This window comes from Carex rostrata, chromosome 22 (assembly GCF_964058835.1).
Source record: "Carex rostrata chromosome 22, lpCarRost1.2, whole genome shotgun sequence".
Taxonomy (NCBI): domain Eukaryota; kingdom Viridiplantae; phylum Streptophyta; class Magnoliopsida; order Poales; family Cyperaceae; genus Carex; species Carex rostrata.
The window spans coordinates 241197-261871 of NC_135939.1; the positions used below are offsets into that span (position 1 = coordinate 241197).

General features: G+C 32.6%; 1 protein-coding gene and 1 long non-coding RNA gene across 3 annotated transcripts; both read left to right on the top strand.

Moving 5' to 3' along the window:
* The first annotated feature begins 11568 nt into the window (after positions 1 to 11568).
* On the top strand, positions 11569 to 12355 carry LOC144573821 (uncharacterized). Its single transcript, XR_013518090.1, has 3 exons — positions 11569 to 11728; positions 11827 to 11889; positions 12244 to 12355. It is a non-coding gene; the product is annotated as an uncharacterized LOC144573821 (long non-coding RNA).
* Positions 12356 to 12930: 575 nt separating this feature from the next.
* LOC144574279 (2-methyl-6-phytyl-1,4-hydroquinone methyltransferase 2, chloroplastic-like) lies at positions 12931 to 17093 on the top strand. Of its 2 annotated transcripts, XM_078324211.1 has the most exons (4): positions 12931 to 13123; positions 13218 to 13803; positions 14297 to 14603; positions 16622 to 17093. In XM_078324211.1, the coding sequence occupies exons 2-4, from the start codon at positions 13271 to 13273 to the stop codon at positions 16775 to 16777; spliced, it is 996 nt and encodes a 331-aa protein (XP_078180337.1). In that variant the 5' UTR covers positions 12931 to 13123; positions 13218 to 13270; the 3' UTR covers positions 16778 to 17093. The 2 variants fall into 2 exon arrangements, with proteins under 2 accessions (XP_078180337.1, XP_078180338.1); XM_078324212.1 differs by lacking the exon at positions 12931 to 13123 and having other exon boundaries at positions 13134 to 13803.
* Positions 17094 to 20675: the final 3582 nt, after the last annotated feature.

Here is a 20675-nt window from a genome sequence, read left to right on the forward strand (position 1 = left end):
CTTATTATTCAATGTATCTTTTTTATATTCTTTTATACGTAGAAATCTAAATTTAGTTAGACATGTACTGTCTATATAATATAGTTAGAATAAAAATTAAATAGCCTTAAATTTGCAGTGCTGCAATAAGAAAGCTATTGATGCTTTACCTTTTTTGTTTTCCTTCAATTTTTTTTTTTTAATCCTTACATCAATATATATAATCTAACAAATAAAAATGATATAAATTAGATTGCTACATTTGACATTGTGAGATGTAGTATTTCCTAAATTACCTTACAAATTTATTCACAGTGAAAAAAAAAAGAGAACAATGATACTGAAAAAAAGAGAGAATAAAAACGAATTTGCAATAGTTTAATTAAGATATTTTCAATATTTTCCGATTACAATATTTTCTGATTACAATATTTTCCGATCTTCGTTTCTTTCTTTTTTCAAATCTTCTTTCCTTTCTTATGCTAATCAAATTATTGATCTCCTTTGAGAAACTGTGCGCCACAAGAAAAAAAATAATAAAAATCTGACAATATTAGCAACTATTTTTCAAGATAACAAATGTACACTTCTATATTTGTCCGTCATCAAAATATAATTAATTGTTCATGTCATTAAGCACATGAATTATATGCCAATTAAAGCTGGAGATATATGGTAAAAAAAAATTTAATGCTAATTTCATTTGTTCAATTCTTGATATTACTTGTGACAATACGTGTGGCGAGTGCATCTCTAACTAAATTTAGACTTCTACACGTAAAAAAGATGCATTTAATTAAAATAAGACATATAATTTAATTGAAGGGCTGATATTTAATCAAAAAATTAATCTTTTAATCATAACCGTTGGCGGATCAGGACATCTACGTGCATAATATAAGAATGGAGATATATACATATATTATATTATATATACATATATATACATATATTATATTATATATACATATATATACATATATTATATTATATATACATATATATACATATATTATATTATATATACATATATATACATATATTATATTATATATACATATACATATATTATATTATATATACATATACATATAGATATATTATATTATATTAATTTTTCTTACGGCCATAAATCCGGATTATTTGTAGCAGTCTTTCGAATAAATCAAATTATATAGTATTCCATCTATTTAAAAAAAATATATTAAATATTTGTAATACTTCAATACAAAAAATAAATAAATTATAAAAACTGAAAAAAGAAAAAAAAATCCGAAAAAAAAATTTCGGAAAAAAAAAATTCCTAAAAAAAAAAATCATAAATCCGGAAAAAATTATTCCGGATTTAGGAAAAAAAAAATTCTAAATCCGGAAAAAATTATTCCGGATTTAGGAAAAAAAAATTCTAAATCCGGAAAAAATTATTCCGAATTTAGGATCCAATTTCCGGAAAAAAAAATTTCGGAAATTGGTATTGAAATTGGAAATTTTTTTTCCGATTTGGGTAGTTTTCGAAATAAACAAGAGGTTTGGTTAGTTTTTTAAATTTATATTTTTTTTGGATATAAATAAAAAAATCGGGTATATATATATATATATATACATAAAATTGAGAAAATGTTTCTGTCCACTGAGTTCTGTCCACCATCTGTCCACAAATCTTTTCCACTCTCATTTAACTAATTTTAACGGCTTGGTCCCACCTTCCAACGGGTATTCAAATCTTTTTCCAAATTTCGCTATTTAAATATTCATTATTCTTCCAATTCGATCATCTCTTTCTTTTTGTAATCTCATTTTCAAAACAAAACCTCTCATCTCTCCTCTCTCTCTCTCACCTCTGTTGATTTTGCTTTCAGTTTACCATGGACAGAGGAAGGACGATTTGAATTTACCTTCTCTCCTGAAGCTCCGATCGTGCGGTGCGAACCTCACTATTGTCTTTTTGATCTTGACGGAATGAATCTGATGGCAAGGAATTAATCTCGCACCCGATTTGCATTTGACTCTGATTATTTTTGTATCAGCGCCTGTAATCAAGACTTTTCCTTATCCTTCTCTTTTTTATTCTTTTTGAACTTATTTGGCCATTCCTCTTTCTGCATCTCCTTTTTTCTTAGGCCGATGGGCCTAGACTAATCTACCTCTTTTGCTCTCCTCCCTTGCTTTCACCCCACAGCTCCCTCCCGATTCTGATCACTTTGTCTGACAGTGTGAGCAGATAGTGGTCTCTTACCTCCTGGACACCTCTCGCCTCTCATCTCTCCTCTCTCTCACCTCTCTACCGACGGCCGCGACGACAACGAGAGTGGATAAGAAAGAGATGATCGGATCGGATCGGATCGAAAGAATAATCTGGATCGGCTGCGACGGCAACGAAATCGTAATTGTTGTTTTTTGTATTTACCTTCTCTAATTCATTTTTCCTTTGCAATGTTGATTTTAATTGAGATTATTGACTCGATCTCGTTTTTTATACATGATTGCAATGGAACCTTCAATCATGGAGCGCGATCGAATAGAAGTTGTTTTTGTTGAAGAGCAAGACAAAATTAAAATCTAGTAAGTTATTTCTGTTGAATTTGTTGTTTTCGTTGTATGCAGTAACAGATCTAGCATTTCAAATGAAATCTGGAAGAAAGAGATGATAGAGAGGCAATATAGAGTATTGATCTGTTAATTTTACTGTATTGCCCCGTTAATTTTACAGTATTCATCTTGTCATTTTATAGTATTCATCTTGTGGAAATATGGAGGAAATAGATGATAGAGAGGTGATATGGAGTATTGATCTGTTAATTTTACAATATTGCCTTGTTAATTTTACAGTATTCATCTTGTGAAAATATGGAGGAAAGAGATGATAGAGAGGCTTCTTACTCATCCGAACAATGAACACAAGAGGTTTTTAATGTAAAAGTTATTTGTTCATAGGTTTTTGTTGCTGTTATGCTATTATGAATGTTGCGGTGAATATTTTTATTCTGTGTTGAACATATGTTGTTTGTGGTGAACATATGTTGTTTTGTGGTGAACAGATTTTTTGTGTGATGATGGATGTATGTATAGATTTAGCAATTTTAGAGTATACATGGTATTATTTTATGGTTTATATTTTGCAATTTTACAGTATTCATGATTCTTTGTGTAGTTTAAACTGAAATGTAGCATTTGTTACATTTTATCTTACAGTATAGATGGTATTATTTTATGGTTTAGTTTTAGAAATTTTACAGTATACAAGATTCAATTGAAAATTTATAGTATTATGTGAAAATTTTACAGTATATAAGATTCAATTGAAAATTTACAGTATTATTTGAAAATTTTACAGTATACAATATTCAATTTTACAGTATACAAGATATAATTGAAAATTCTACTGTATACAAGATTTAATTTTTACAGTATACAAGATTCAATTGAAAATTCTACTGTATACAAGATTCAATTTTACAGTTCTGCTGATTCAATTTTACAGTATACAAGATTCAAATGTAAATTTTACTGTATAGAAGATTCAATTTTACAGTATACAAGATTCAATTGAAATTTTTACTGTATACAAGATTCAATTTTACAGTATATAAGATTCAATTTTACAGCATATAAGATTCAATTTTACAGTATACAAGATTCAACCCAGTGCGGACGCTAATAACTAACTCTAACTGCCAATAACTTCCTATAACTGTAATTTTCGAAAGTACAGTTTGAAAGTACATTTATTTTGTCCTGTTGTGAAAGTTGCAATCTTTTTCTAACTATCATGGGACCACTTCAAATAGTTGCTGGATGTTTTGTGATTAACTGATATATGTTATGTGATATATTGTATACTTATACAGCATGTAGAAGTAATTTTACAGTATTCGTTTAAGTCAAAGCTGTGGACAAATGGTGGACAATTAGACGCTTCCCATAAAATTATCAAGTCACATCTTTATAATTCCTAAATAAATAAAATTTGTAACTTATATATAAAAATTATTATTGCGAAAATTTGTATATTTATTCAGCTAAGTAATAATGTATTTATTTATTTCTTTACACGAGTCATTTTATTTTATTTTCAAATTCTCATTCTAATTATATAGTTTCATAATTTATTTATATCTCAAAATTTTTAGTTTACATTTTAAATTCATAATATATTTTCTGAACGTAAATTTTATTTTTAATAGGTTAAATCAATTACTTTAAATTGCATAAATTTAATTAATATATGTATAATATAATATATATATATATAGGGTCTGTATAAATTGCTGCTGACAGCATTTCAGTAGAGGTGCTGCCGAGGCTATATTTAGCCGTGTGATGTCCAAACAACAAATGCAAACCGTTAGATGTTTAATCTATATTATAATCTACTTGGAGACTAAATTTTACATTTTTTGGAATTTTTTTACTATATATTAAGCTGGTTTGAAAACCGCTGATTTCAGTAAATTTCTGCAGCATTGAAATCAGCAGTTTTCAAACCAGCTTAATATATAGTAAAAAAATTCCAAAAAAATGTAAAATTTGGTCTCCAAGTAGATTATAATATAGATTAAACATCTAACAGTTTGGATTTGTTGTTTGGACATCACAAAATAGAAAAATGGGCGGCAACACCGCCGGCAGACATGCTGCCGGCAGCAAATTAGCCACAGCCTAATATATATATATATATATATATATATATATATATATATATATATATATATATATATATAGGCTATCGGTTTGGATTTGTTGTTTGGACATCACACGGCTAAATATAGCCCCGGCAGCACCTCTGCTGAAATGCTGCCAGCAGCAATTTAGACAGACCCTATATATATAGAGAGAGAGAGAATGGCTAAGCTCAAATCGTTTGTTCCTGGGCTCAGGAACAAACGATTGGGTTCTCCAATTTCCATAGTTCAAACGGCCGATCCAAACCGTTAGATGTTTAATCTATATTAAAATGTGCTTGGAGACAAAATTTCATATTTTTTGGAATTTTTTTACTATTTATTAAGAGGGTTTGAAAGTTGCTGTTTTTATTAAAATTCTGCACCATAAAAAAACAGCGACTTTCAAACCCTCTTAATAAATAGTAAAAAAATTCCAAAAAATATAAAATTTTGTCTCCAAGCACATTTTAATATAGATTAAATATCTAACGGTTTGGATCGGCCGTTTGAACTTCGGAAATTGGAGAACCCAATCGTTTGTTCCTGAGCCCAGGAACAAACGATTTGAGCTTAGCCACTCTCTCTCTCTCTCTCTCTCTATATATATATATATATATATATAGGTGTTGGGGTTTCGCGGTGCTAACCAAAACCCCTTTTAGGCTTAAGGTGCGGAATGACCGTAGAACAAAAATTTCTATGGCCAACTTAAGCTCAGGATTAAACTGGGTATGTCAGGAAACTTTCCAAGGCGGTCCACCTTCAGTATTCCTTTGGCATCAAAACCCAATTTAATCCTTTTACAGATCTACTCCATGATTGATTTCTAAAACTTTAATCTACTTACCAATTAAATAGATTAATATAACATATTTATACTTTGTTTCCAAATCACAGTTGGAATGCAGACCGAGCGAGTAGAGCCTCACCAAGGAAGGAATCGACTCGGAGTATCACACGTGTGATACCTCTATCGGTTATCCACCAGGACTAACCAGAGAGCGGTTTGTTTCTTCTGCCAGAAATACCGTAAACCGCGGAATTCTGCAAAAACACTATTCACGGGGAAAAAGACGAAAACCCGTAAACACGAATTTTCGGTTGCTCAGTTTCATCAATATGCAAAACTGACATACCGCTAAATTCGGTAAAACACTATTCATTGATCCCGTAAATATACTCCACAACAACCCGCAAGATTATACGTCAAGTACGTATAACTTTCTTTTCTCAACCGAAACACTATTTGGGAGAGAAACCGAGAAAGAGAGAAAATAACGATTCGTTTCTGCACGAAAAGATACATGTGAATGTGCATATATATATATATATCTTTCTCTCTACCCCTCCACCCCTATTTATAGTGTTTAGATTCGGTTGCAAAAGACCAAAATGCCCTCCAAGTTCGGCCTATTTACAAGATATGTCATTGACACCTCATCCTTTTATATGTGAAATGACCAAAATACCCCTTCCACACCCTTCCACACCCTTCCACATTCTTCTCCATGCTTCTACACATGCAAGGTGGCATAGGTGTGAAATGACCATTTTGCCCTTGTGGATAGGATTGATGACATGTCATCTGGATAGGATCAATGACGTGTCATGCGGATAAGGTCGAATCTGAAAAGACCCGAATGCCCTCGGCCCGAACACAAATAATATTCGTATAATTATTCTGAACAATTATATATATATTTTTCTTTCGGTTATTTGTTTCGGTGTCGATGACGTGTCATCTGGATAGGATCGATGACATGTCATGCGGATAAGGACGAATCTGAAAAGATCCGAATGCCCTCGGCCCGAACACAAATAATATTCGTATAATTATTCTGAATAATTATATATATTTTTCTTGCAGTTGTTGTTTCGGTAATTTATACAATGTGTCCTGCACATTTATAAATTAACCGGTTAACTTTTATACAACGTGTCATACACGTTTATAAATTAATCAATGTTTTTGCTTGTTATTTTTACATAACATTTATAATTTAATTATAACATGTATAATTAATTATAACCATCTTATCATTGATCATAACCAATTTATAATCAATCAAAATAACATTCTCCGATTAACTCCTATATGGTGTGACCCAATAGGATCTGTGTTATGTTGGTAAATAGAGTTAAAACCGTTTTAACTTCTATAATCATGGGTGGCGTCTGGCAACACATCATGACCATCCAATTACACAGATGATGCTGTACTGTACAATATCACGATCCAGTAAACAATTTACTTGTGTCTGTTCTTCTGTCTCATAGCTATCAGATTAGTTTCAAGGTAGATGTGTGTCATCCTTGCTAACTTAATATTTTCTTGATCTTGAGCAGATTATCAAATATAATTACTCTTGTAATTATACCGCTAGCAGATAATCTTACTCTATCAAGGGGCCCAGTGATGTTATAGCTCGTATAGAGATACGAGGGACAAATAGTATTCTTGGTAAACTATCACTTCCTCAGCTAAGCTATACATATGGAAAAGCTACCGTTATGACTGCTTTTTACGGACAGCGGTAGATAGCAATCACACATACATATTTCTTAGTGTGAACGATAAATACCTCATACTTTAGAACGTGACACTGAATGAAAAACATTAATGACACGAACACAATTTTATTTAATGTTTCATTCGGGGTCTGTCAAATACCATGTTCCTAGAACATGTATCTATGTGATTAAAATGACATCTCGTGTCAGGTGGTTTGTAAAACTTAACCATCTTTTAATCCACATACTAACCTTATAGCGGTAATTAGTGTTCCTGCTAATTACCTTGGTTAGTGACCTTTTAAGATTAAGAGTATATATCATCTATATTATGGAGTTTCACAATTTCAGTCATGAACTCGAAATGATCCATAAATTCAATAATACTCAAGGCAACAAAATGATATTAATCATCCAATTCATGAACAAAGCTTTATGATAAATTATCGTATTATTGACTTCTAGATTATTACAAACTAACAATAGGTAGGCTAATATACAATCGATTGTTCCTGAGGTCCCGTACAACCAAGTCATTTTCTGATTTTTAAAGTCCAAATGATCGATCCAAACCGTTCATCTTGTTCTCCATATTAATATGTGCTTGGAGACCAAATTTTACATTTTTCTGAATTTTTATACTATTTATTAAGCCACTTTGAAAACCGCTGATCCAATGGTGGCTTAACAAAATAGTAAAATCAGAAGCCACCGTTGGATCAGTGATTTTCAAAGCGGCTTAATAAATAGTAAAAAAATTCAGAAAAATGTAAAATTTCTTCTCCAAGTACATATTAATATGGAGAACAAGATGAATGGTTTGGATCCATCATTTGGACTTTAAAAATTAGAAAATGACTTGGTTGTACGGGACCTCAGGAACAATCGATTGTATATTAGCCTACCTCTCTCTCTCTCTCTCTCTCTCTCTCTGTATATATATATATATATATATAGAGAGAGAGAGAGAGAGAGAGGGAGAGAGATGAGCTACGGTGAGTTGCGAAGTAAAACGCGTTTCTACTTCACGCTGTATTTTTATTTTGGAAGTCCAAACGACCGATCCGAACCATTAGATGTTTAATCCATATTGAAATGTGCTTGGAGACCAAATTTTATATTTTTTGGAATTTTTTTTACTATTTATTAAGCATTTTTGAAAATTGTTGTTTTACTGTAAACAGTGAAAAACAGTAAAATTTTCTGGACCATCAGATCAGCGACTTTCAAAATTGCTTAATAAATAGTAAAAAAATTCCAAAAAATGTAAAATTTGGTCTCCAAGCACATTTCAATATGGAGAACAAGTCGAACGGTTCGGATCGACGTTTTGAACTTTAAAATCATAAAATATGAGCGTGAAGTAAAATAGTCGCTTTACTTCGCAACTCACCGTAGCCCATCTCATATATATATATATATATATAGGGGTGATTAATGAGCGAGCATGAGCGAGTTAGGGTATGCTCATGCTCGCTCATTAAGTAAATGAGCGAGTTGTTAATGAGCGAGTTTAAATGAGCGGATAAATGAGCGAGTTGTAAATGAGCGAGCTTTTAATGAGCGAGTTATGAGCGGCTCACGAGTTATGACTTATGACTCATAACATAATTATATAATGTGCTCACGCATAACAAAATTTGTTAAAAGTCATCATAACAAAATCCAACAAATTATCATAATTCATTTAAATGAGCGAGTTGTTATGACTATTACTTGTTTTGGACTTTAGGCGGAGGTTTTGGTTCTGCCGATTTACAAAAAAAAATGAATATGAAACTATGAATATTAGTATATTATACATGATTAAATGTTACATTACGCTCACTATATTACACAATATTAAATATGAAACTATGCTCACTATCTATCAATCTTAATGAGGCAAGCTTGATGTTACACATAATTACATAGGATTAAATGTGGCAGGGATTAGATGTGGCAAATTCTTAATGAGCGAGTTATGAGCGAGTTGGGACATGCTCATGCTCGCTCATTAAGTAAATGAGCGAGTTTAAATGAGCGGATAAATGAGCGGATAAATGAGCGAGTTTAGGCGAGCTTTTAATGAGCGAGTTATGAGCGGCTCACGAGTTATGAGCGATTTACTCACCCCTATATATATATATATATATATATATATATATAGTGTGTGACTAATATTCATTCGGTAGCACTTCGACCGAAGTGCTACCGATTCATTTTCTGATTTTTAAAGTCTAAATTATCGATCCAAACCGTTAGATGTCATCTCCATATTAAAATGTGCTTGGAGGCCAAATTTTACATTTTTTAGAATTTTTTTACTATTTACTAAGCCACTTTGAAAATCGCTGATCCAACGGTAGCTTCTGATTTTTACTGTTTGGTAAGCCACCGTTGGATCGCTGATCTGATGGTCCTAAAATTTTTACTGTTTTTTACTATTCACAGCAAAACAGCAATTTTTAAAAATGCTTAATAAATAGTAAACAAATTCTAAAAAATGTAAAATTTGGTCTCCAAGCACATTTCAATATGGATTAAACATCTAACGGTTCGGATCGGTCGTTTGGACTTTCAAAATAAAAATACGACGTGAAGTAGAAACACGTTTTACTTCGCAACTCACCGTAGCCCATCTCTATATATGTATATGTATATATAATATAATACATGTATAATATATGTATATATATATACATATAAGATGAATGCTAATGTTATATGTTTATAAGTGAAAAAAAATGTTATATGTTAATAAGTGAATTATGTTATGACATATAAATAATTTCATCATCAAATTTTATACAATTTAAATATCATTAGGTGACATAACAACAACCATCAATTTTATATCATTGAAAGATTCAAATCATTTTATAAACAGTAAAACACACATCAAATTTTATTATTTTTATAAACATAATATAATATATATGCATCACATATATCATACCTATAATATTAATTTGTAATTTTGGACTTGATTATTAAATTTTATTATTTTGGACTTGCATCACATATATCACATATATCATACCTATACATATATCTATAATACATATATTGTAGGGGGTGGGGGGAAATTTTTTTGAATTTTGATTTTTTTTTTTTTTTAAAAAGGTACACGGGCACGGGCACGATGGGCACGGGCATGGTCAGGTACGGGTATAATTCGGTCCGGATATGGTCGGGTTTTTACCCAAAAAACGGGGGCCGGCCCGTTTTTTGCCCGTACCCGTTTACCCGACCTATACCCGGGCTCGGGCACGGGTACCCCGGGCATAGGGCACGTGCTGCCCTAAGCGGGTTTAATCAATACACTAGCCATATCTAAGCTGACAATTGACACGAGAAAGGGGCAGGTCCATAGTTCACCAGACTATGATAGACGACGATATCGGCCCCCAACATTCCAGTTCTGAAAATTTCATGAATCATCTGCCAAATACTCTTTTTTCTGATGCTATTTAAGTAACAATAATACAGAAATTATCGTCATTTCAAAATTTTCATTAGTAATTCATTTGTAAGAGTGCTAGAGGATTATTTTTCCGCCATCATCAAAATTTAAAAAAAAAAAAATTCGGTTAAATTTTATAATATTATATTTATACTTCTAAATTTATAAACTAACAAATTTACTCAATTCTTTAGATCAGGTGATTTTCGACCTATAAAAAAAAATATAAAATTTGATGTCCAAGTATATTTTTATATAAAAATTATTTAAAAATATTCGGATGAATTATTTAGACGTTTTAAATAAAGATATTAGTACAGACTATTTTACGCTTTGTAAATTGTAGCCTTACTCACTCTAAAAATTCTTCTTAGATGCAGTATTAACAAAATTTTAGAATTTCATTTTTTTTTCTTGTCAATAAGAATTCCAAATGTTAGTGTCATTTATTTTCTGAAATCCCGGGATATAAAAAACATTTTAATAAATTATTGTCCGGATTTGAACAATGCACAGTGCAAACATTTTAATAAATTATTGGGGAGAAGTTAGTCTTTTAATGACTATTGCTTCTATATTAGATCCAAGATTCAAAATGAATTTAATCGGATTTTGTTTCAAAAAGTTGTACCAAAGTCATGAGGTTGAGGCTCGTATTGAAGAAGTTAGAAGCAAGGTTGAATTGCTTTTTTAGAAGTATGAAAGGGATTATATGACTTCTAATAAATTACCAATTTTTTCAACCTCTAATCAAGATGGCACCTCTTTAGATACCCCACTCGAGAATGACTATTTTAATTTTGTGATTGAAAATCAAACCGAAGAGAATCCAAAAACTGACCTTGAGGTGTACTTAGAAGAAAAGGTTCTTGTTGTAGGCCAAGGAGAGAATTTTAATGTGTTGGAGTGGTGAAAAGTTAATTGTGTGAAGTTTTCAATTTTGAGCTTGTTTGCTCGAGATATCCTTGGCATTCCAATATCAACGGTCGCCTCTGAGTCGGCTTTTAGTGCCGGAGGTCGTGTATTAGATGATTATAGAAGTTCTCTAACCAAAGATATGGTTGAACTTTTGGTTTGTGGAGGTGATTGGATAAGGGCAAGCTCAACTATCACATTGCACACCTTACAAGTAAGAGACGATGCTTATAAATAAAATATCTATTAATCATTTATTTGAATATTGCAATAACTTTTGCACTTATATTTTTTTTTCCTTAATATTTTCAGCAAGTAGCCAAAGAAGAGGAGAACCTTGAAGTGCAAATACCGATGGAAAAAACTGATTAGAGAGTAAGCTCTTTAACCTAAGATATGGTCTAAAATATGGTGCCAAAACTGATTAGAAATCTGAATCTGAAACTGACCAGAAAAAAAAAATCTGAAACTAATTAGAGAGTGAAACTGATCAGAAATCTGAATCTGAAACTGAAACTGCATCTATCTCATCATAGTGGTGGCCTCTTACTTTTGTCTTCATTTTTTCTCTTTTACTTGTCAGCTGAAATCTGGGTAATTTGGGTAATATTTCTGAAATCTGGGAATGTTTATTTAATGCTAATTTGGGTAATATTTCTGATTTAGACTGTCCTTTGCACAAAATACTAATGAAGAAGATGATCATTCTGTTGGTTGTTTAATTTTCAGGTGGCAATGTGACAGCAAGCAATGTGATCGTTATGTTGGTTGTTTAGTATTAATTAGGGATTGTTTAGTATCAATTTGTGATTGTTCTGTTGATTTAAAGACATGATTTTTATTTAGGATAATATTTGAGTTTGTAATAATTATAAATCTGTAGTGATTGTTCTATTGATATTTAGATTGTACTTTGTTTGTTTTGAAAAACATCTGTGTAAGCATTTAATCGAATTGTTGGATAGATCTAGAAAAGTAATTTTGAATTGCCTCAAGAAAAGCATATGTATAAAAATATGCAGCCTAGTTTAACTGAATTTCAAATCTGCACTGAATTTCGAATCTGTTTCAATTTAACTGAATTTCGAATCAGCCTCAATTTCGAACCATCTGTGTTCAATTTCGAATTGCTGTGTTCATTTAACTGAATTGCTCTCAATTTCGAACTAATTTCGAATCAAATCGAACTAGTTCGAATTATACCGAACCAAATTCGAACTGGCCTTTCAGGTTCGAAATCTATTTCAATTTTGAATTGGATTTGATTCGAAATTATTTCGAATTCAAATTCGAACTAGGACAGATTCGATTTAGTTCGGTTCGTTTGCAGCCCTAAATGCACTTATGCACATCACATGCTCGTTTCAGAGCCCCACGCTCCGCAAGAAAACAAAAGAGAAGGCACAAAACAAATATAAAAAGAAACTGAGAGAAAAGAATCCGCTACTTCACTGAAGTCACACAATCACTGGGTAGCCTCCTATCTGATTTTTTTGTGGTGTGTGTGTATGACCGCTCATCGCTCCTCCCTTCTCACCACGCGCTCTTCTCTCAATTAATCGAACCTCCCTTACCTCTAAAAGTCACAATCTTCTCCGATACAAACGAGGTAGGAAAGAGACCAAGATTATCCCCTCTTCCCTCTTTTGATCTCTCTTTTTTTCTTTTTTTTTTCCAAACTGATGGTATTCTCTAAACTGTAGAGAGGTCCGATTCGAAGTATTAAAGCAAAAATCAGAGCTTTAATCCGAAATCAATGGCTACTTATATGCTCCATGGCACCGAAAACCTCACATTCACAAGGGCAATCTCTCCAACAAACCCCAAATTTTTCTCTTCACGTCGCAGTATAAATTTCGCTATCAAAAGAGCTCCAAAGCTGGTGGGGCTAAGGTGCAGCGCCTCCTCTTCCCGGCCTGCTTCTCAGCCTCGGTTCATACAACACAAGAAGGAGGCTTTCTGGTTCTACCGTTTTCTCTCGATAGTATATGACCATGTCATAAACCCCGGCCACTGGACTGAAGACATGAGAGATGAGGCATTGAAGCCGGCTGATTTGTATGACCCGAGATTGAAAGTTGTGGATGTAGGAGGCGGTACTGGGTTTACCACTTTGGGAATCATTAAGCACATAGACCCAAAAAATGTGACGATCCTGGACCAGTCGCCACATCAGCTGGCCAAGGCCAGGGCAAAGGAGGCCTTGAAGGATTGCACAATAATGGAAGGAGATGCCGAGGATTTGCCTTTCCCGACTGATTCATTTGAACGCTATATTTCCGCTGGAAGGTTGATTTTGGTTCTATATATATTCCCTCTTTTCTTAGTTTATTCGGTTCTAAGCTAGTTCATGAAGTTTGCAGTATTTATATTATATGTGTTGAGAACTTGGCGTTATGAAAGCAATATTATAAGTAATGGGTGTATTGGTCTAGGTAATCATAATGTTATGGATTGTTGGGTGATTAATGGCAGTAATGATTGGTAATGTATCTAATTACTGGGTAAGGAGATGAGACATAATCTGCTTAAAATTGAGGTGCTATTGCTATTTCTTGCTTATTGATACATGATCATGTCAGAATAAGGTTCAACTGTTCAATTTAATGATTAATCAATTTGCTTTATTCAAATTTGGTACTGATATCATATGTACTGGTGATAACTAGGACATCTTATACTGTCAGAACTGAATGCTTTGTATTTAGTATCAGAACAATAACAAAATTTTCATCTAACATGTGCTTATTATAACACTCTTCTTTGTTGTTTTTTTGTGCAGCATTGAGTACTGGCCGGACCCACAGAGGGGAATAAGAGAAGCTTACCAGGTGCTAAAACTTGGTGGAATTGCATGCGTCATAGGACCCGTTTACCCGACTTTCTGGCTCTCACAGTTCTTCGCTGACATGTGGATGCTGTTCCCAAAGGAGGAAGAGTATATCGAGTGGTTCAAGAAGGCAGGCTTCAAGGATGTCAAGATCAAGCGCATCGGCCCCAAGTGGTACCGCGGGGTCCGCCGCCATGGCCTCATAATGGGCTGCTCTGTTACTGGTGTCAAGAGAGAGAGTGGTGACTCCCCTCTTCAGGTGCCCTATCATTTGTTTTCTTATACTGTTTTTGAGTCTATTATATATCCTTCCCTAAAGTATCATATACTTATCTGAAGAAACTGAAAATAGTCTTGTGCTATTTAGTTTTCTATCTTTCTATTTTTTTTGTTTTATTAATTTTTTTCGGGGTTGTGGGGTGCGAGATTCATGGCATAATTGAGTATTTTTTTTCAAGAATTGATCTACTCCGTCTATTTTTTATGTTGGATAACTATATACTTCTAAGGGGATAATACTGTGGGGCTACGGATTCCAAGTATGGTAATTCATTGATTGGTTTGAACTAAAATTTGTATAATCAAACTTTTATTGGATTTGCATAAACATAAATTGAACTGACCAAATAGTTTGATCAACTGAATCACAAACCGAACCAACTTAGCTGAACTTAGCATTAAAATTTCAAATTACAACCGAGAATACAATTACTAACTCGATAACTTGTGTAGTTATATATTAATATTTGTAATATTACAATATTAGCATAATATTTGCCAATTTTGGTTTAATTGGTTTGATTTCAATTGTCAATGCCAAACCATAAAACAAAGATCAAACTACCATTATTTAAAAAAAAAACAGTTTCAATTGTCAAAACGGAAACCAAGCTACCATAAATTTGAAACTGAACTGTACCATAAACAAAACAAACAAACCTATTTATCCAAAATAAATTTGGTTTGGCTAACAACTAATTAGCCGAATGTACAGCCGCAATTCTAAGTGCAACATTTGAAGAATTGAATGGGAAGCTTTTCACTTCAAAACCAACTTAGGAACTGCATGATTCTCTATTTTTTTATTTTTTTGCATGTTCATTATTTACTTCTGTGCTTGTTTATGTCTCTTATGATGTGTGTAGTTTGGGATTGAATGTCATTTTAATTAGTACATCTGATTGTTTTTTTTTTTTTTTTCTGGGTATATGTTCAGGTTATGTTGGGGTTATTTAAATGTCGACCACATAAAAATGTGTGTTGATTTCCGTTGCATTGTATTTGGTAATAGGATTCATTCTTTATCTTGCTTGGGTACTCTCTGGTTGACTTATCAGACCCGGAAAACACACGTGGACCCAAAACCAATGAGATTAAATTTTCTTGAGCAGTCAACAACCAGAACCTCATTAAGCTAACTCTTGAAAAATCCACAATTAGGTCAGACCTATGGCCAACTTGACTCCTACAGGAAAAACAAAGCAAACCCTAAACATGAAGCTGTGTTTGACTGACCAAATTGGTTGACCCAACTCCAAAAAGACTCAGCCACAACTCCAAATCAATTTCCTTGATATGATGAGTAACAAAATTGGACTGAACCAAAAACAGCCAGCACGGGTCAACCCGAACAATCAAAGGCCTGAAATAACCTGGATTCTAAAACCCATAAATCCAAATGACCCAAACCTGGTTTGGCCTGGCTGTGCCACCTCTGCCTAGGGGCTTATCAAACAATCTGGATCAGGTGGTTGCAGGATTTTTTAGGTTGTTTGTGATGTATTTTTGGGTTGGTCCAAATTTTAGTCTTCTGATAGTTGATGTTGGCCAGTGTAGCGGATAAAATTGGGATTGTATTACAATATGCCAAAAATGTTAGCCTTTTCAAGCTACACCATTTAATATATTATTGGCATACATAAGGTGGTTCCAGGGGTGCACTTTACTGGTAATGTGGTAAAGGCATGCACATCTTATACTGGTACACCATCTGACAAGATAATAACAGTGGAAGAGTGATGGATCGGATTTAGTATTTGTTGATTTAGTTATTTCATAATGCATGGTAAGAAGTGATACTTGTCTTTACTATGTTGAGGTTTGTTCTTTTTACCAAACATACCCTATACCCTAAACCCTAAATCCTATTCTAATAAGACAAATGACAAAATGTTTGTTTACTATATGGTGTTTTTTCACTGCCTGGTTTTTCTGCTCTTTTGTATATTTTTTTAATGTGTTGTTTTGTCTCATTTTAATATATTTATGTTTATACAGCTAGGGCCAAAGGAAGAGGATGTGTCAAAGCCGGTAAATCCATTTGCATTCCTGATGCGATTAATTTTGGGCACAATTGCTGCGGCATACTATGTTTTGGTACCCATTTACATGTGGATAAAAGACCAAATTGTCCCAAAAGGCCAGCCAATATAAACAACAAATGAAAGACTCAATCGAACATGAACCGAGGCTCATATGAACTCAACTAAATAATTATAATAATAATAATGTTGATGATTATGTTGTTCTGTTGATTATATTCTAGTGGTATTTGTTTTAAGAGAGCAATTTGGTTAGATACTCTTGTATGTTGATCAGTACTTAGTTTGTCTTGTTAGGTGTATGCATTTTAATTTTGTAATCATCGCGATGTCATGGAGGTAGCTCAAATCTTTGGTTGTATGATAGGCTCCTTGATGTTTCCTTTCAAATGTTGTAGAAAAAACTTTGTTATTAAATCTCGCAAAAATGTAGGACTCATTTGTTATTTGTACAACCTTGGGGGATTGCAACAGGATTACATTCCCTGGTTAAAACGAGAAAAGAGGGTGGCCCACAAGGCAGGTCCTGGTTAGCTGATTAAAGAAGTTGTTTAATTTATAATTGCGAGAGAGTAGAGATTGATGTGATTCAATCGTTGAGTTTGGATGCCGATTTGTAGGATCTTGTGCAAAACATCACCTGGTCCAGACTATTTTTGTTTTTTTTTAGCAAAGCATACTGAGAAAATAGCATATAATAAAACCAAATGAGTCACTGCATTTTGGGGCCCAACTATCCAGTCTTTAAGACTAGTCAGCATTGAGGTAGACGGATTGCATGAAACTTGAGGATACGGATCGAAGATTAAATGCTTATGAATAAAATCGGATATCAAATAGACACATATATAATTGGAATACTTAATTTAAATATTGCAAAATTAACATATTATTCAAAAAAAAATTTATTAGAAAATAAAAATAATAAAACTATGAATCTAATTCGGATATTCAATTATTATGGTAATTTTTCTCATGTTAAACTTGTAATGTCATTACAAAAAATTTTGTCCTTGATAAAATTAATCACTAACATAACCATATTTTTAATAAAAAACAAAAGAAAATTCTGCTCGAAACATATATGATTCTAAAACAAATGAAATTATCGCTATTAATTCATATATGTATCTGCACAAACGGATGCCTGAAAAATAAAATAAAATGATAAAGATAATTGGATAAGAACATTATATGTATCTGCAGAAACGTATATCCAAAAATAAAAAATACGGATACAAAAAAGTATTTGTATTCGTATACCTAATCACTTCTGAAATATGAAACCGTATCCGCAAAATATTCATATCCGAATATCCGCAAAAATTTGAATATAATATCAAATCCACTTGTCTTTCTATGTCCAACATCCTATACAAATTCTTTTTAAAAAAAAAAAAATTATCAGTGACTGCGAAGAAGACCAATACAAATTCGTTTCGGAGCACCTTTATTCCGCAGTGGCAGTGGACTAGTAAAATTAATTCCACAGAAATTTTACAGCTCATGACGACAGTGCTTGCGCAAGCATTCTCTGCTTGATCATCTCCAAGCAGTACCATCCCTCCATCTAACTATATAAGAGTAGGGTTATAATGCACTAATGATTTTGTGTCCTAATTATATCTCATATCTCGCATCTCTATTTCCTCTTTTAAAATTCAAATAATCAATTCAAACCACTCAGTATGATGTCCATATTAAATTAAATTTACTTAGATATCAAATTATATATATATTTTGTAAAAATTTTAAGTTCTTTAGAAATAAGGACAAAATCAGTGCCTCTGGATCAAAATTTGCAAAAAAATATAAAATTTGACATTTTAAACTGCTCACATAGGGTTCTTGTAACTCGCTCGTTAATGGCTTGCTTTAACTCGCTCATTTACAACTCGAGTTAGTTGACTCGTTTAATAAATAAGATGAATCAACTCGCTCATTTATAATTTGAGTTACATAACATGAGTTTGCTGGTGCTTATGTACTAAGTTGTTGTATGAAAAATTGTTGAATTCTAAATTGTTGTTTGCTTTGAGTTGACTTATTATCTACGTGTTAGATTGTTTGTATTTATATAAATTATTACTAGGCCATTTCAATTGCTTGTGTATAGATAAACACATACTAGTGTATAACAATACCTAAGAACTTGACTGGTTAAACGAGTTGCGAGTCAAGTCGAATTGATAACGAGCTGAATTCGAATTGGCTCTACAGCTCGTTATTACCATCTCAACTCGAATTGACTCGCTCATTTATTTAATGAATTTAGTACGAGTTGGAGGTAACTCGCTCAAACTCGACTCATTTACTCACTATATAATTATAATACTAAGTTGGCCTACGGTCAATGTCAAATAAAAATAAAGTTTATGCAAGCAGTGGGACGTTGAGATTTCTTGCTCCGCTTGTCTTTGTGGAATGATTTGGAATAAACTCACTAATCGAAGTGCATCTCAGTTAATCACTTAATTTATTAGAAACATTTAGACACGTTCAACAACAATAATTTGATCTATAATCCAAGTTTTTTTTTTCCAAGTTTTTATTTTAAAGGAGCAATACTATCAAGGACGAACGCATAATTTCTATCAAAAGAGAGGCACGAATCAGATTCAAACTCATTAACTAATTGAGTATTAGATAAAAAACAATAAAAATATTATACTCTTACATAATAAAAACAAGAAAATAATATCATTTTACATATTAGAAAACAACAAATTAAGTTGATATGGATCCATAAATTTCTATAAAGCCAACAAAATTTCTCATTAATAGTGTTTTTGAACTAATCTGTCGGACATTCCAATTCAAAAGAAGAACAAAACAATTTTGATAGAGGAACAAAATGATACCAATCCGTAATTTTTTTCACTTAATTTCAAAATCCAAGGACTCCTGCCTCCTCCCCCGCGGTTCAAGATGGATCTGCCCCTAAATACTACGTCTTTGTAAACACAAAACCAACCACAGAGAACCTGATTAGTCATAGATTCAAGGAGCTGTCTTCATTGATGACCGCATATCATACTTTTTTGAGGGTTAGTGGAAAAATTCTAATAACATGTATATTGATTAATTAATAAAAAAGTATTCACAAAGGACGGCATATAAGGTGAAAATGAGGGTCCATCTGAACCGTTCATCTTGTTGTATCTGAACCGCATATCATACTTTCTCTGTGTTGTATGCATGGCTTAAATGAGGGTCGATCTGAACCGTTCATCTTGTTCTCCATATTAATATGTGTTTGGAGACCAAATTTTACATTTTTTGAAAATTTTTTACTATTTTTTTAGATATTTAGAAAATCACTTGATCTGAAAATTCTGGACCATCCAAAAACAGTGATTTTCAATAAATCTAAAAAAATAGTAAAAATTTTTCAAAAAATGTAAAATTTGGTCTCCAAACACATATTAATATGGAGAACAAGATGAACGGTTCGGATCGACCGTTAGGATTTAAAAACTCGAATATAGAGCCGTAGCACAGTAACAAATCGTAATATGCATATTATCATAGACTCACTCTAAATTCCAACATTTCTTTTTGACAATCAACACTTGTACACTTCTTCCTTATTTAAGCCATGCATACAACACACAGAAATCATATCAATTTCCCACAAACATTCATTCTCAGGTGAAAATGGCAGAAGGTGCTCTCAAACTGTTGGGAACATGGCCTAGTCCATTTGCAATCAGGATAAGAATGGCGCTACAACAAAAGGGGCTGAGTTAAGAGTACCTTGAGCAGGACCTTAAAAACAAGAGCGAGCTTCTTCTGAAACACAATCCGGTCTACAAGAAAGTACCGATACTTATCCCCAGCAATCGAAGTATTTCTGAGTCGTTGGTGATTTTGCAGTACATTGATGAGAACTGGTTTGGTACCGGACCTCCTCTGCTTCCTGCTGATCCTTACGAACGTGCCATTGCTCACTTCTAGGCTGCATATATTGACGATAAAGTACTTAAATTACTAATAATTTAATTTTACAA

Excerpts from the sequence above, each read along its gene's own strand:
- LOC144574279 (XM_078324211.1), top strand. The coding sequence starts at position 13,271 with ATGGCTACTTATATGCTCCATGGCACCGAAAACCTCACATTCACAAGG. Across the intron at positions 13,804-14,296 it reads CGCTATATTTCCGCTGGAAG|CATTGAGTACTGGCCGGACC; the intron begins GTTGATTTTGGT and ends TTTTTTGTGCAG. Across the intron at positions 14,604-16,621 it reads GTGGTGACTCCCCTCTTCAG|CTAGGGCCAAAGGAAGAGGA; the intron begins GTGCCCTATCAT and ends ATGTTTATACAG.